At 41.2% G+C, this 15,607-nt stretch overlaps 2 protein-coding genes across 3 annotated transcripts in view; one reads left to right on the top strand and one right to left on the bottom strand.

Annotated features, from left to right (window-relative positions):
* LYRM7 (LYR motif containing 7) overlaps positions 1-4,535 on the bottom strand; it is a 33,321-nt gene extending 28,786 nt beyond the window's left edge. The window contains exon 1 of one of the 2 annotated variants that reach the window (XM_032336825.1): positions 4,404-4,535. In XM_032336825.1, the coding sequence (XP_032192716.1) occupies positions 4,404-4,421 (18 nt within the window). In that variant the 5' untranslated portion in view covers positions 4,422-4,535. The remainder of the gene's footprint in view (positions 1-4,403) is intronic. The other variant, XM_032336824.1, reaches the window with a different exon arrangement.
* A 4,501-nt stretch (positions 4,536-9,036) lies between these two features.
* On the top strand, positions 9,037-13,491 carry HINT1 (histidine triad nucleotide binding protein 1). The gene is made up of 3 exons (XM_032336823.1): positions 9,037-9,267; positions 11,336-11,440; positions 13,166-13,491. The coding sequence occupies exons 1-3, from the start codon at positions 9,157-9,159 to the stop codon at positions 13,328-13,330; spliced, it is 381 nt and encodes a 126-aa protein (XP_032192714.1). The 5' UTR covers positions 9,037-9,156; the 3' UTR covers positions 13,331-13,491.
* The last annotated feature ends 2,116 nt before the right edge of the window (positions 13,492-15,607 follow it).

A 15,607-nucleotide genomic window follows, 5' to 3' on the forward strand; every position in this document is an offset into this window, starting at 1 on the left:
TCACCTGATCTAGCAATTCGACACTTAAGATACACAGCCGACAGAAATGAAAACATAGGTCTACACAAAAACTTGGACATGAACGATCATAGAAGCACTATTCACAACAGTCAAAAAGGAGAAATGACTCAAACTTCTATAAATTCAGAAACACCTGTTATAGCTTGAATTGTGTTCCTCCAAAGGACATACTTAAATCTTAATTCCTAGTACTTGTAAAATATGACTTTATTTGGAAATAGGGTCTTTGCAGATGAATTAAGTTAAGATGAGGTCATTAAAGTGGGTTATAATACAATATGACTGGTATCCTTAAAAGAAGGAGGAAATGCCATGTGAACAGAGACACACAGAATGCCATGTGAAGATGGAGGCAGAGATCAGAGTGATCCAAGAGTAAGCCAACAAGCCAATGAACATCAAGGATTGATGGCTAGCATCAATACATCAAATAGAAGTAAAGATTCTACCCAGTTTCAGAGGATGCATGGCCCTGCTGGCACCTTCATTTCAGACTTCTAGCTCCAGAATTGTGGAGACAATATCTTTCTGTTGCTTTAAGCCACCTAGTTTGTGGTACATTGTTAGAACAGCCATAGGAAACTAATAGAGATGTTAGTGTTGGGAAGTGGGGTACTGCTATAATGAGTACCCAAAAATATGTAAGTGGCTTTGAAATTGAAATGTGTAGAGACTGAAAGAATTTTGAGACTGCCTTGAAAAGATTGTAGAAATATGGACTTCAAAGGTAATAGAATATCATAGAAACCCAGGCAGTTTAGTATTACAAGAGTGGTAGAAGACAAGTTACCTGGGATTAAAAGCAAAGTGGAAAGTTAAGTAAATCTAATCATTTTACGTGTTTCTCCAGGGAAAAAACTAATTTCATTAACAAAACAGCCAGCATCCCTAATTTAAGAACTAGTGTACACAAAAATAAATTCAAAATGGATTAAGGACCTTAATATGAAACATGATACCATGAAAATCCTAGAAGAGAACACAGGCAGTCACCTCTTTTACATTAACTGTAGCAACTTCTAGATATGTCTCCTGAGTCAAGGGAAACAAAAGTATAATTAAACAATTGGGACTACATCACAATAGCTTTTGCACAGCAAAGGAAACAATCAACAAAACTAAAAGGCAGCCTACAGAATGGAAAAAGATATTTGCAAATGACATATCTGATAAGGGTGTAGTACCCAAAATATACAAAGAACTTATAAAACTCAACACCCATAAAATGAATAATCCAGTTAAAAAAAGGGTAGACGACATGAATAGACATCTTTCCAAAGAAGACATACAGGTAGTCAACAAACACATGAAAAGACACTCAACATTACTCATCATCAGAGAAATGCAAATCAAAACTACATGAGATACCACCTCATACCTATCAGAATGGCTAAACTCAAAAACAAAAGAAATAACAGATATCGGTGAGGATGTGGAAGAGGAACCCTCTTGCACAGCTAGTAGGAATCAAAGTGGTACAGCCACTCTGGAAAACAGTGTGGAGGTTCCTCAAAAAGTTAAAAATAGAATTATCCTATGATCCAGCAACTGCAATACTAGGTATTTACCCACAGAATACAAAAATATTAATTCAAAGGGTTATATGCATCCTGATGTTTACAGCAAAATTACTTACAATAGCAAAATTATGGAAACAGCTCAAATGTCCATTGACTGATGAATGGATAAAGAAGTGACATAAATATACAATGGAGTATTGTTCAGCCATAAAAGAATGAAATTTTGCCATTTGCAATGATGTGGATGGAGCCAGAAAGTATGCTAAGCAAAATAAAACAGAGAAAGACAAATACCATATGATTTCACTCATATGTGGGATTTAAGAAAGAAAAAAATTAGGAAAGGGGGAAAAAAGGGAGAAGCAAACTAAGAAAGAGACTCTTTAAGTATAAGGAACAAACTAATGGTTACCAGAGTGGGGATGGATTAAACAGGTGATAGGGATTAAGGATTGCAGGTGTTGTATGGAAGTGTTGAATCACTATAGTATACACCTAAAACTAATATTACACTGTAGGTTAACTGGCATTTAAATAAAAACTTAAAACAAGAGAACTAGTATAAGAAAAAGAAAATGTCATCAATACTGTCTTGGAGCTATAAGAGCTAAAATCACCTTGGAGTTAATAAATTTTTATTAAATGCAGAAAGTAAGGTCACAGATTATCTTCTCTTCCTTATTTACTTATACTAATTGGATAATTTAGGTAATGCATTTGGAAAGTGGATTCTCTACAGATCAGTTGGAACAGGACACTGCCACTTATTATAAGCACAGACAAGTTACTCAGGCTTTTTGTCTCAATTTTCTTACATAATGGGTTAATATTAGGGGTGAATGGGAAATTTCTGAACTAGGTTTCACTTTAGATAGTTATTACTTTTCTATCTCTTCTAAGTCTGGGTTACATGCCCTTCCTGAGAACATCCATGGAATTGGGCATTTACTGCATAGTATGTGAATCAAATACATATTCGCTGTGGTCCCATACCTCCTCAAAGGCTATGTATCCTTTACACTTACCATAAGTATCTTCTATACATAGCAGGGCTCCCCAAAAGTGTTTCTGGAATGAATCTTATTTAATTACTTTTGAATTCAAGTTTTGCAAGCAACATCCCACTTCAAGGACTTTCCATATACTTTTTCCTCTTTCTGAAATATTCTTTTCCTCTCTTCTAGCTAGTTTATTTTTTCTTTTTAAAAGATTTTATTTATTTATTTCAGAGAGAGTGTGGGCATGCAAAAGCAGTGGGAGTGGCAGAGAGAGGGAGAAGAAGCAAGCTCCCTGCAGAGCCAGGGGACTGTGATGTAGGACTCGAATCCAGGACCCTGGGATCATGACTTGAGCAGAAGGCAGCGGCTTAACCAACTGAGCAATCCAGGCACCCTTTTTTAGCTAATTTCTAATCAAACTTCAGGTCTTAACTTTCAATTCTATTAAAGACTTTTTTTTCCATTTTTTTTTTAGAAGGTTTTATTTATTTGATAGAGAAAGATCACAAGTAGACAAAAAGGCAGGCAGAGAGAGAAGAGGAAGCAGGCTCCCTGCTGAGCAGAGAGCCTGATGCGGGACTCGATCCCAGGACCCTGAGATCATGACCTGAGCCGAAGGCAGAGGCTTTAACCCACTGAGCCACCCAGGCACCCTTTAATTTTTTTTTTTTTTAAATAGGCTTCATGCCCAGTGTGGAGCCCAACCACAGGGCTCCAACTCAAGATACTGACATCAAGGCCTAAGTTGAGATAAAAGCAGGATGCTCAACTGACTCAGCGACCCAGACATCCCAAGATATTATTATTATTATTATTATTATTATTACTATTTGCATCCCTCCAAATCCCAGCTATAAGCTCACAAAATACACTGTATTTTCAATTCAAAATCCCCTCCCTGCTAAATTTCTTTATGAAGTCAAAGGTGCTCTGCTTATCGTTGCATCCACTATGCCTAGACAGGTCAGGCTAAATGTTGGCTGTAAGGTATTACTGATAGCTATTATAGACACTCAATAAATTAGCTGAATAACTCTTTACAACTGTTTCTACTGATGCTGTGACATATACTAAAATCTACTGAGAACACCAAAGTCAGTCGTACAGGAGGCACCGCTTGGTGGTGCCTTATTACTGACCAACCACAAACACTGCTTTTCCTCACTCTGCTCTAACAGGCCTTTTCCCCGCTTCCACGCTTATACTGCAGCCAGTGACAGAGACTAGGGATGGCTAGCTCCTAAGAAGTGTGCGCCAGCCAGGAACGTGCATCAGTTTGACAAGAAATCAGTCGGACACCAGTTCCTCAGGGAAGCACCCGGCGGGACCATCACTTCCCAAGCTTATTCCGAGCACTCAGGTCTCATGCGTCTCTGCTCTGTCTCCGTTGGTGTTGATTTTTGGCAAGTGATTCCGCCAGGATTCAGTTTCCTCGGCTGCCATACGTTGGGGGTACCTTCCGGTTATCCGACTAAACGCCACCTCGTCGGACCTTTCACTCAGTAGATGGTTCCAGTGCAGAGCTGCCTTTGGCGTCTCGTCTACCTCTCAACCATGTGAAAAGGGTCCCTCAAACACTCGGTATGGGGATGAAACGGGGGCAGAAACTTGCACGATGTACGAACACACACTTTGGTACCCCACGAGAGGAGTAGGGAAACACGGTGCCACCCTCCCTCCTCGCACCAGCACAAATCCTCCACCGCCCTTCGCAGGTGGTCACTGGGCTCCTCAGGGGCAAAGTTCACGAGCTCCGTGAAGGGTTCTGAACCCACACCTACTGAAATTCCAGACAACCTGCAAAAGGCCGCTCGTTTTCCCTCCCCGTAGGCAACAAACCCAAACCCTCCCTGGGCCCTGTCACCTTGGTCGCCTGACCCATGTCTCTCCTCACCGCGGCGCACACAGCTCCGGCGATCGAGTCGCCCCCGCCTCTCGGCAACCAATCACTGCCCGCGTGGACTATCCAACTCCCCGAAGTCCCGTTCCTAATGTGACGCAACCAATCACCGCTCAGATTCCCCTTTGTAGCCCCGCCTTCCACAGTGAGACACTGGGGACAAGTTTGATAAATGGCTGCAGCCGGGTTACGACCGGGAGAAGCCGCCGAGCCCGAATACCAGAGAGGAGGAGAACGGAAATTACCTGGACGCCATGTTAGTTAGGGGCAAAGTCACTTCCGGTCTCTTCTGAGACAGTCAGGTGAGGAGAGTGGGTTATTTATTGGATGGCTTCGATGTTTCTACGTTATTACTTCTTGCTTGGACGTTGGGGTTATGTAATAAAGAACCTTTATATTAATGATTCCCAATCGCGACTGTCTCCTTGTGAAAGTGCGTAAGAGCCAAGTCCTAACAAATATAGCTGCCGTTGATTGGAATTCTGGCTTCCCAAAGCGCTATTTGTACATTCTCTCAATTAATTCCCGGAAAAGGCGAGGCCGAGTTACTTTGCTCAAGACCACAGGCTAGAGGGGTGCCTGGTGACTCAGTCAGTTACACTGGCAACCCTTGATTTCAGCTTAGGTCTTGATCTCTGGGTAGTGAGACTGAACCCCTCCCCTCCCTTCGGCTCCACCCTCAGCGGGGAGTAGCTTCTTTCATCCCTCTCCCTCTGCCTCTCCCCTTGCTCAGGTGCTCCCCTGCACACTTTCTCTAAAATAAATGATTTTTAAAACAAAACAAAACAAAAAAACATACTGCTGGTAAATAAAGGTCTGGGACACAAATCCCTATGCCCGACCTAGTCTTACCCTCTGCACATCCTGCTCACTCACCTTACCCTACTCTTTGGTTTTGCTGGTCAAGCAGACAGAAATGTTATTTAAGTACATTTTAATTTAGGACCTTGTAAACTTGAAGAAAAATCTCAACCTTTCCCTCATCGCATAATTGTTGTTTGCCTTCCCTATGTCACAGCCTTTCAGGTTAATTTTCAGGTAAAATTTCTTTTTACTAGGAATGAACGATTTGAAGCAAAAGATGTAAAGACCTTTTTCCTCCGTGAATTATGTCATTTTAAAAAATAATGCAAGTCATCAGACCAGCAAGATAATAGGTGCCTTCTTAAATTGTAACTCATTAGATTTGCAGATGAATGTTTAACATAACCAAGCAATTAAACCAAATATACTCGGTACTGTCTTTTATATAGGAAACAATAGATGATCTTGTGACATTGCACGATGGTGCCCTCTAATTTTTTAAGAATGATCAAAACATACTTATTTTCGTTTCCAGCTTAGAATCATTGCCCAATTTCCTGAAAATTCATAGTTTATTGTTATAATTTCAGGCTAACTAGGGTCCTGTGTTCAGTTAACCAAAACCCCGTATCTCCCAATACTTGAAAATAAAGTTCTCACAGGGCCAAAATCAGCTCAATACTGGAGCTTCTCTTCTTTTAGATAAATCTGTATGGTTCCTTCAGCTGTTCCATAAATGAGGTAATAATTTTGGTTATTCTAGGAATATGTCCTGGTTTGTTAAAATCTCAAAAGTGTCAGATCAGAACTAAACAAGAATTCCAATTTATTCCTCAAATAAGTTCATGGAGCTATAAGAAGGCAGAATAAAGGCCTCCAAAGATGTCCTTGTTTAAATCCTAGGAATTTTTGAATATGTTACCTTATATGACAAAAAGGACTTTGCAGATGTGATTAAATTAAGGCTTTTGAGATGGATTGTCTGGTGGGCCCAATGTAATCACAAGGATCCTTATAAGTGGAAGAAGGAAGCAGAGTCAGGGAGAGGTTTGAAGATGCCCTATTGCTGGTTCTGAAGATAGAGGAAGGGGCCTCAACCCAAGAAATGCAGGTAGCTTCTAGAAGGTAAGGTAAGGGAAATGTTCTTCCCTAGAGCCTCTAGAAGGAATGCAGCCCTATTAACACATGATTTCAGCCCACTGAAATTCAGACTCCTGACTTCCAGAACATTACCTGCTTGTGGTCCCTTCCATCTTGAAAGCCAACAGTAGAGGATCTTCAATCTTTGACTGTCACCTCTCCTTCCACCATCATATCTCCTCCTTCTTCTGTAGCCCTCTTTCACTTATAAGGCCTCGATGACTATATTTGCCCTATCTGGACAATCCAGGAATCTCACCCATCAGAAGATCCTTAATTTAATGACATCTGGAAATCCCTTTTACCATGTAAAGTAACATAATCATAGGCTCCAGAGATTAGGACATGGGCATCTTCTGCCTACCATACCCAGTTTAGTTGAAGCTGGTCAATAAGGTTGAAATGGAAGGAAATGAAGTAGGAGAAGCAGCCATGGACCTGATCATAAAAGAACCCTAGAATCCAAGGTAAGGATTAATTTTGTGATGAAATGCCTTACCAGCAGTAGAGTGAGATCATAATTTAAATTTTATAGAAATCACTTTGTGTGCTGAATGGCAAATTGACTACAATGGAAGCAGAACTTACCTAGGAGGCTCTCAAAGTACTCCAGGCAAGATATGACAGTGGCTTGGATTAGGGTGGTGTAGTAGAAGAGGTGAAAAAAATGATTGGATTCATGATCTGTATTGCCAAGAATAAGAGAGAAGAGTTAGGATGATTTCATAGCTTTTGACTTGTGCAACTTGGTCAATGGTATTATGGTAGATGTAGAATGCTGCAGCACTACGATTCCCCAAATGTTAACAGTTGACCACAATTACTTTATCCTTTTCTATCTCTCTATACATAAACATTTTCTTTGTATTTTTTTACTGTTTGAAAGTGAGATGCTCGGGGCGCCTGGGTGGCTCAGTGGGTTAAGCTGCTGCTTTCGGCTCAGGTCATGATCTCGAGGTCCTGGGATCGAGTCCCGCATCAGGCTCTCTGCTCAGCAGGGAGCCTGCTTCCCTTCCTCTCTCTCTGCCTGTCTCTCTGCCTACTTGTGATCTCTCTCTGTCAAATAAATAAATAAAATCTTTTAAAAAGTTAAAAAAAAAAAAAGAAAGTGAGATGCTGACATGATACTCACTCCCATACTCCTAAATACTTCGGTTTTTTTATTCTTAAAAAAAAAAAAAAAAAAAAAAAGACAGTCTCTTACATCAGTGGGCCTCAAAGTACGATTCCAGGGCAACCAGCAAATGCATCACTTGGAAACCTGTTAGAAACCTAAATTATAAGACCCTATCCCAGGGAAACTAATTTTGATAATTTTGCTGTGGTTATCTGAGAAAATTAACACAACTTTCAAAGCTACTATCTAATTGATAGGCATTATTTAGATTTTGCCAATTGTCCTAGTTATGTCTTTGACAGTAGCAAACGAATCACTTTTGAGACTCAAGGGATCCACTATCAAAAATTTTCATTGGCAGAGGACAGGACAAAACAAACTAGTAAACATTCTCATATAGGATAGTCCTGGAGCTATAGTTAATTTTTCCTAGTAAGGGCATGTGGAAATTAAATGTTAGCTAGAGAAGAAGGCCAAGAATGGAACCGATTGAGAAGTCTGGAACTGGACGCTTACTGTGAAGGAGAAATAGCATTCAAAGGGGTAGGAGACAAGACCACGAGAGCGAAAACTATTATTGAAAAGAGCAAATGGGGGCACCTGAGTGGCTCAGATCATGATCCCAGGGACCTGGGTTCTAGCCCCCGCATTGGGCTCCCTGCCCGGCGGGAAGCCCGATTCTCCCTCTCCCACTCCCCCCTGCTTGTGTTCCCTCTCTTACTGTGTCTCTCAAATAAATAAAATCTTCAAGAAAAAAAAAAAAAGAAAGGAAATGATCAACAATAGGAAATAATGCCAAGAGGTCTACTAAGATAAGAAATGGAAATGTTCACAGAATTTTGTAAGTGGAGGTCCTTAACAACATTGACAAGAGGGGAATGGGTTAAAAAAAAATGAGAAAGTAGACACAGAATAAATAAAAGTTTTAAGAAGCATTAAAGATATGAAAGGGTATGTCAAGGAAGGTGTTCTTCCTTTAAGGTGGGACATGGTTACATTATGCTGATTACTTCCGGGAAGAAGTCTTAGTTGCCCAGTGGAGGGAGATGTACAAAGTCGGATTGCTTGGGTTCCTACCCTGGAGTCTAATTTAATTGATCAAGAGTTTGGTCAGATTCAAGAGGATTTTTCAAAAGTTTCCCAAGTGATTTTAATGTGCAGTGAGAACCACTGCTAGAGGGAGAAATATCCTGGTACAAGGAGGGCTTACATACTGTAATCAAGACCTTTTGCAGCTGAGAAATTGTTAGGGTGTCTCAGACAGCAAACACGACCAGCACTGCCCGGATTATCAAATCTTTTCAGTTACAGTATCTAATTATTCCCACAACGGTCCATAAAGCAAGTGAAGAAGGACGTATACAGTAACTCCACTCACCAAGACACACTAAAGAAAAAAGACCTCGGCGTTCCTCTCTAGAGTCTCAATCAGGAACCTCTCTTCCGCCCAGGCTCCTCCGCAATTCTTGGAAACTCCCGCGCGCTCTCTGCGCTTTGAGCGCAGGTCGCCAGTGCGCACGCGCAAGGCCAGCCCGGACGCCCGAGCAGCGGTCCCCGCGCAGGCTTGGCTGTGCACGCCCGCCCTCTGCCCGCTGTCCCGGCTCCTCCCTCCTCTCGAGCTTCTGCCCGGGGCGGCCGCGCGGGAGGGAGGCCGAGATGGCAGATGAGATCGCCAAGGCTCAGGCCGCGCGGCCTGGTGGCGACACAATCTTCGGGAAGATCATTCGCAAGGAAATCCCAGCCAAAATCATTTTTGAGGATGACCAGGTAGACACGGGACGTGGCCTCCCTGGAGGGCTGAGGCAAGGGCAGTCTCCCTTGAACACGCGGGTTTCCCGCGGCCGAAAGGGAAAGGATCGGTCGGCGACGCGAAGGGAAGGGACTCGGCAGCCCCGCGGGGCCTCTGCCGCGGGCCCCCAGCCAGCGGGCAGGGCCGCGGCCGCTCCGAGGCCGCCTGCCGGCGCGTGCCGGCGCTCCGGTTACGCGTTATCAGCCCGGGGCGCGGGTCAGGCTGCCGGGCGCCTGCGGGGCCAACACTTCGGGGTCCAGGCGCGTGTAGGGGACGCGCTGGCTCATCGGCGTGGGCGCCCCCCGGCTCCGCCTCTGCCTCGGACCTCGCCCGTGTCAGGAATCTCACAATCTCGCCAGCGCTCTGCCTGACAGGGAGAAATCCGATCGCGCCCTGACTGGGGCCCAATCTCCGCGATCTCCCGCGCACAGCCTACCCGCCTGGGCTTTCCCGGGCGCCAGTCCGCTCCACTTTGTGTGAGACGGACGGGGGCCGGCAGCCTTGGAGTGAACGGCGGGGCGCGGGGGGCGGGGGGCGCGTGCGGACGCGCTGGGCCAAAGGTCCGCCTCCGCCAGGGCCTGCTAGTCAACCCCCCCCTCCGCCATCCTTTTCCGGCTGCGGACTCTGGCGGAGGGGGGTGGGTCGCCTTTTGGAATTTGCTTTCCCTTGGCCCCGCGCGGTAGCAAATTTGCTTTCCTATTTGGCAGGAAGCAGTTTTATGCCAGGGGACTAAGCACGTTTTTGTTGACTTCCTCGTAGGTGAAATTCTGTTTTAGGAGGACCAAGTAGATGTGACATCTTGTGTAAAATACTTACTGAGCGAGTTGTATTTATGGGTTTGGACCTCAGATGAAGATGGGCAGGAGATTGGGCGATTTAGACAAATTAACTGTTAAATTAATTTTAAGAAATATGGAATATAAGGGAAACACTGGTTTTACTCTCCTAGTAGCGTTCTTAGATTCAAAATGTTATCTGAGATTTAATTAGATTCCTCTAGGTGAATTTTGATGGCTTTATTTGTTACTAGCAGGGAAGTTCTTTTGCTCTAGAAAATGCGTATTTTTAAGTATTTTCACTTGCTTTTTATAAATGACAATTGAAATTCTGATGTTTGAACCACCTAAGACCCAAGAGTATGACTGCATGAAGCAGTCTAAGTGATACAGCATTTTGTGTGGAGTACTAAATAGAATTAGTCTTGAGACCGTTTAGCAGGGAGGGTTCTATATAAGCAGCTTCCACGTTTAGTAGAGAACAAGAGATAAAAATATATTCATGCGGTATGTAATTTGTCTAAATGCTTCATTAACTTCATTTCTACAAAAGACAAAAGGCAAACAGTTGAGTAAGATGGGAAGAAATAGGTATTAGTCAAAATATCAGACAAATACATAATTACTAAGCTGATCACTGCAGTAAAGGGAAAAATCCAGGAAACTGCTCAATCAGCACTCCTAACATAGGGAAGGTGGAGAGAGAAATCTGATTTCTTTCAGAAATCTTATATATGCTGGTTGCTGAGGAATGGATGTCAGGTTAAGTTAGACAGAAATTGGGCTTGAGGGGGTAGAGGACCATTGCAGTAGAGGGAAGGGCCTTTGAAAAAAGCCTGGGAGTTTGGAGAGAGATGAAAGACACTGTGATTTGATCAGGAAGAGTTGTATGAGATCAAATTGAAAAGGTGGACAAGGATTAGCATGCTTAATTTCTATTTCACTTAAATGTCCCTACCTCAGAGTGGTTTGTCTGTGAACCCCCAATCAAAATTGTTTTTTTTTTCCTTTGAAAATCATTTGTTTCACTCTTTACTTTTCCTTTGTAACATGTAGGTAAGATCGTACCTTAATTATACCTTTATTTGTTTAAGGTCAGCCTTCCCATTAGACTAAATTCTATGAAAATAGCCGTGGGATCACATGTATTGTGTACACTTCTGGTTACCTAGCATCTACTACAGTTCCTCCCATGGGGCTAGTGTGAAAGAATAAATTTAGCCTAGAAGATGATACACTAAAACAGATTTTTTCCTCCCCTTTTCTCTAGTGTCTTGCTTTCCATGACATTTCCCCTCAAGCACCAACTCATTTTCTGGTGATACCCAAGAAACATATATCCCAGATTTCTGTAGCAGAAGATGATGATGAAAGTGTAAGTAAATTTACCAACACAATTTATTTTCCTGCCTTTTTTTTTTTTTTTTTAAATTTGGGAGACTAAATTTTTACCAGAAAGTGAGGTCATATTTTTATTTTCCTGAGGGAATTATTGAGGGAAATAACCAGACAGTCCTTTGGGAGTCAGTGCAATGTAGAAATAGTTTGATTTTTTCAAAATTGAGATATAGTTGGCACATAACATTATGTTAGCTTTAGGTGTACAGCATAATGGTTTGATATATGTATATTATGAGATGATCACCATAGTCAAGTGAACATCCATCATCACCAATTCTTAAAATGGTTCCTTACAAGCAGTAGTTGGTGAGACTCATTTTTCCTCAATAAAGAAACAGTACATCATACAGGGGATGATGTGGGGGTTTTGTTTGTTTTGTTTTTGTTTTAGATTTAAAGAAAATTTATTTGACAGAGGGAGAGAGAACAAGGAGAGGGAGTGGCAGGCAGAGGGAGAGGAAGCAGGCTTTCCTGCAGAGCAGGGAGGCCAATGTGGGGCTCATTCCCAGGAATCTGGGATCATGACCTGAGCTGAAGGCAGTTGCTTAACGGAGACACCCAGGGGCCCTAATGTTTTCTATCAATTTTTTTCTATTAATGCCATTAGAGAAAAGAAAAATCACTACTTGGTTTTGCCAGATGTCTAGGCCTCAATTAAATATTTTCTTAATACTCCTTGTGGTATAATTGTTTATAAATACTGGCTCCTCTTCTTCAGGAGTGCTTTAACACTTTGTGCCTTATTGATGTCAGGCCTGGTCATGTGACTTGATTTGGCCAGGAAGTGCAAGCAGGAGTGACACATCTTGTATAAAAACTATAAGAGATGAGCAACTGGTTTGTCAAGTTCTCTCTTTCCACTGCCACTCTAGTCATACACAAACTACTCCATCAGCCTGGGTTTCAAAGTGAAAAAGATGAAGAATTTAGAGCCTAATCAATTTGTGATGAGTATGTAGTAAGCACAAGAAGTGTATCTTTGTTATAAACCAGTATTTTAGGGTGGTTTGTTACCCCAGCTTAACCAAACTTACCCTGATTGATGTACTTTTCTAGTACAAGAAAGCAAGATACATCTTGCTTTATTAATAACATTTAAATCTTTTTTTTTTTTTAAGATTTTATTTATTAATTGAGAATGAGAGAGTGAGAGAGCACGAGAGCGGAGAGGGGCAGAGGAAAAAGCGGATTCAGTCCTGGGATTCCTTTTTTTTTTTTTTTTTTTTTAAAGATTTTATTTCTTTACTTAATAGAGAGATACATAGTGAGAGAAGGAACACAAGCAGGGGAAGTGGGAGAGGGAGAAGCAGGCTTCCCACAGAGCATGGAGCCCAATGCAGGGCTCGATCCCTGGACCCTGGATCATGACCTGAGCCAAAGGCAGATGCTTAACGACTGAGCCACCCAGGCGCCCTATTAAGAACATTTAAATACCCACTTGGAAAATGATTTTAAAATTGTTTTAATTGAGGAGATTTATGTCTAATTTGTTTATTGGAATTAGTAATGAGTAAATATCTAATCTTAATGGGTTTTTAATTATGAATTGTGTTGTAATAGTATTAAGAGTTTCCAAATATTTGCCCAGAGGGATATGTTTCAACTTGATGGCCTTTTAATATTTCAGCTTGGTAGTATGTTATTTAATGGCAAGAATTTGTAAACTGCCTGTGCTTAAGAAACTTTTTTTCTTTTCCAGCTTCTTGGACATTTAATGATTGTTGGCAAGAAATGTGCTGCTGATTTGGGCCTGAAGAAGGGTTATCGAATGGTGGTGAATGAAGGTTCAGATGGGGGACAGTCTGTCTATCATGTTCATCTCCATGTTCTTGGAGGTCGGCAGATGAATTGGCCTCCTGGTTAAGCTTGTTTTAGGGTTGATTTTCCCTCCTCTAGGCAGTAGTCAATATTTCCCAGTTCTGTAGGTTAAACAATATACTTCCTTTTGCCTATGTATGGAGAGATTGAGGAAATAATTTTTAAAAGCCATACATAATAAAAGACAATGTTGCATGGTTTATAGCCTCTTTGACTCCTGTATTTGATTTAGTAAAAAAAATATTCATATGTATTTGTTGGAATGTATGATGGTAGAGTTCATAATTTGGGAGGTTTTTAGTTTTTCTTCTCAAGGAGGGTTAAACATATGTACATCGTTATAATCGTGTTACTGGTTTCTGAATACAAATTATAAGATTTCACAAATTTAGCTTTGAAATACCATTTTAGGGTAAAATATTAGTCCAGGAGAAGATTTTCTAATCTAAATCTCTCATTTTTTTAAGAACAAAGGAATATATGATGTGATTAATCCAGAAAGTGACAGGTTTGGGTCTAAAAGGAATAGTTTTTGTCTAGCCCATGTTTTACCTGGACTTTGGGATAATTTGGAAGGGATGAAAGTAGATTTATCACAGAATCTTTAATGACCATGTGAAGCTGCACATTGGCATTTCTTTTGTTATCTAAACTCTTGTCTGAATATTTATTATAATCATACTACTTAGAATTAATTTTCCAAATTGAAAACCTACTGGGTTTTTTTGAGTTTTTTTTTTTTTTAAGATTTTATTTATTTATTTGACAGAGATCACAAGTAAGCAGAGAGGCAGGCAGAGAGAGGGGGGAAATAGGCTGCCTGATGCAGGGCTCGATCTCAGGGCCCTGAGAGCATGACCTGAGCCGAAGGCAGAGGCTTAACCCACTGAGCCACCCAGGCGCCCGAAAACCTACTGTTTTCAATGTGCATTGTACACTAGCAAAAATATTTAAGTTGTACGTGGATCTGGCTATGTGGTGTTGGGGGAGTGGAATCTAGTGGTTTGAGTTCTCATGAAGACCAAACTTTTTTAGGGTTGCCATGCACCCTAGCCTTTCTGAGATGTTGTAGGGCAAGTAGTTTTTGCCTTTTGGGTTTCCTTCATGTAGGCACTTTCTGTTCTCCAAAACCTAACTTGATACTTCTGTCTGCTTTACTTTCCTCTTTGATTCTCTTTGTGCTTATGGATTCCTTCCATTATTCATCTCTAAAAGGCCAATTTAGTAAGGGTTGACATTAATTGAAAACTTTTTTTCTACATTTTAAATTATATTATTGATTTTTAAATAGCTTGGGTAGATTAGGAAAATTGGCCATTTAGATCTTAAAAATAATTTTTTCCTAATTGTCATTTTTTAAAAGAATTTTATTTCTTTATTTGAGAGAGAGCGTGCCAGCATGAGTCAGAGGGAGAGGGACTAGTAGACTCCCCACTGAGCCGGGAGCGAGCCTGATATGGGGCTCTATCCCAGGATTCTAAGATCATGACCCAAGCTGAAGAAGACTTACGCAACTAAGCCACCCAGGTGCCTCCCAGTTGTCATTTTTTAACATTTTTATAGTGTTTAAAATCTTTGTGTAGTTATGTATCAAGTTTTTAATTTATTTCATATTTTAAAAAGCCTTTCCCACCCCAGGAAGATTTTAAAAAATTATTATTTCTTCCCCCTTAATACTATAATGGCTTTATGTATGTTTTAAAAAGTAAGCTCTAGGCCTAAGGTGGGGCTTGAATTCACAACCTTGAGATCAAGAGTCCCATGCTCCATTGACTGGGCCAGTCAGGCACCCTGACTTTTTTTTTCAATGGGGAAAATGTCTGGGGATGAGTTCGGGAAGGACTTGTGCCACTATAAAAAATGTAATAATGAGAGAAGCATTTGTATTATGTGTAAGAGGATAGAGGCTGCCTTTTTAGGCACATTATCTTTCCCATTGATTTCATCAAACCAGTGCCAATAAATCAGACGACTGCTAAGTTGTCTCACTGGTTGTGTCTCTGACCTTTCTGCCTCAAACTGGGGCAGCTATTGCCCACCGACTTATTTCTGTGGATAATTGTGGGTGCAACTTTTTTTTCCAAGTTAAAGCTCCTTCCTTGTACTCATTTATGGTTCTTTATTGTACAGGTTACATTTTTTTCTATTCACATTATAACATACAAAATAACAACTAATTAAGTTTTAAAAAGCCCTTTTCTCAGACTGGGGGTTTTAGTTAAATAGAATAAAAAGTGGTTAAGCCATTCTCAAGTACTGCAGGTATGCCAAGAGTTGATTCAGACTTTTCATATCAGTCCTTTTATTAGTTTGGAAAGCAAAT

The sequence above is a fragment of the Mustela erminea genome, chromosome 3 (assembly GCF_009829155.1).
Source record: "Mustela erminea isolate mMusErm1 chromosome 3, mMusErm1.Pri, whole genome shotgun sequence".
NCBI lineage: Eukaryota > Metazoa > Chordata > Mammalia > Carnivora > Mustelidae > Mustela > Mustela erminea.